General features: G+C 38.6%; 1 protein-coding gene across 1 annotated transcript; it reads left to right on the top strand.

Moving 5' to 3' along the window:
• Positions 1-219: 219 nt before the first annotated feature.
• LOC125504568 lies at positions 220-1,063 on the top strand. Its single transcript, XM_048666772.1, has 3 exons — positions 220-570; positions 622-932; positions 1,009-1,063. Exons 1-3 carry the CDS (start codon positions 220-222, stop codon positions 1,061-1,063), a joined length of 717 nt encoding a protein of 238 aa, XP_048522729.1.
• Positions 1,064-1,674: the final 611 nt, after the last annotated feature.

Here is a 1,674-nt window from a genome sequence, read left to right as displayed (position 1 = left end):
ATATAAAAATATATGCGGACTACGAAGAATTCAATCGAACATCGGAGAAACACTTTCGGGAGCTGTACCCCGCAGTCGACGACAGCACCGAGAATACCTTAACACAAATAGACGATAACACTCACCGATCATGGAACAAATGCCGAGAGAAAATCGAACATAGAGCCAGCAAACTGAAAAACAGAAAGTTTTTCCGGGGCGGACAAAATATCCAACGAAATGATTAAATACGGCGGCGATATACTATTCGAGCTGATTCAGGTACTTTTTAACGAGATACTTCACAATTGGGACATACTGGCGGAAGGGAAGCATAGCGTAACAATACCAATATATGAAAAGGGCGCAAAGACCGATCCAGCAAACTACAGAGGAATCGGCCTCCTAAGTACAATGTCAAAACTCCTCACGAAAATTTTCGAGGAGGAACTTGTTGCCTCTGGGATGTGCGAAGAACAGCAAGGATTCAGGAAGAACAGGTCCTCTATAGACGCAATATTTACCATACGACAGATAACTGAGAAAGCCATAGAACTTAACAAGCCCGCTTTCATTTGTTTCGTCGACCTCGTCTAAGCCTTCGACAGAGTAAGGCTATATGATATCGGGCCTTTCCCACAGAAAAGAGATATACACCCCCGCATAGTAACTATCATTGCCAAACTGAACAGTAATAAGTACACCTCCATCAAAGTGGCAGATATGCTATCCGAGAAAATACCCGTAGCAACTAGGATAAGACAGGGAGATAGTCTAAGCCCCACCCGATTCAACATAATCATGGACGAAATGATCACAGCGGTCACGAAGGTGGTGCGAGGATATCGCATGGAGGACAAAGAAATTAATATCCCAGAGCGAAAACGGTTTGCAACGGCTTCTTTAGAAGTTGGAACAAACTGCGTCAAAATTGAACATGAAGGAAACAACAAGTATGTATCTGCCGAGAGGAAGACAATAATATATATTAGACCTGTCATGACATTCTATCAGTCATGTCTTCTAAAGTGGACAGTTCATGTTGAAACATTGTTCAAGTGCTTCCATTTGCGACATTGACTAGATCCGGATCACGAAAGAAAGTAATTATAAGTTAGTCCCTCCTGAAAGATTTCCTTCCTACCTAAAGATTTAATTTCTCTAGATGTTGATTTTAGCATTATCTCATTCAGGGGAAGTTTTCAGCAGCTCAGTAAAATTTGCCGAAAATTAATTTTCAATCCTGCCTTCAATTCTTCAATTTAAATACTTTCCGATACAGGTGGCAAATGAAAGTATTTTACTCTGAATAAAAGATAACTTAAGTAATAATATCTAAGCATCTAACATTTGATTTAAGCCGCCTAATCACGTTGAATTGATTAGGAAAGTTCGATCATATTTCTTCATTTTCCGAATTATTTGAGGTTTGTTCTCTATCTTTCGAAAAGCCAAAAATGAAAATTTTCATTTGAGATTTAGTATGCATGTGAAAATCATCAAATCTTTTAAAATTAGTTGTATGATGCTGTACTTTGGTGGTGACCGTATTACTAACTGCTAAAACATGCCTGTTTGAGTGCTTGTGTTTCTATCTCCATAGATTGGGGCAGAAAATAAAATACTATCTTTTTGTGGCCAAAGTTTGAGCATATATATATTTAAGCCAGTCTCTAATGATCAAAAGTATACTGC

This window comes from Dendroctonus ponderosae, unplaced genomic scaffold, assembly GCF_020466585.1.
Source record: "Dendroctonus ponderosae isolate FM_Combo_2020 unplaced genomic scaffold, Dpon_F_20191213v2 Dpon_F_20191213_5, whole genome shotgun sequence".
In the NCBI taxonomy this organism is placed as follows: Eukaryota; Metazoa; Arthropoda; class Insecta; order Coleoptera; family Curculionidae; genus Dendroctonus; species Dendroctonus ponderosae.
The sequence above is the reverse complement of the archived record's forward strand: the minus strand, read 5'-3'. Positions and strand labels throughout refer to the sequence as shown.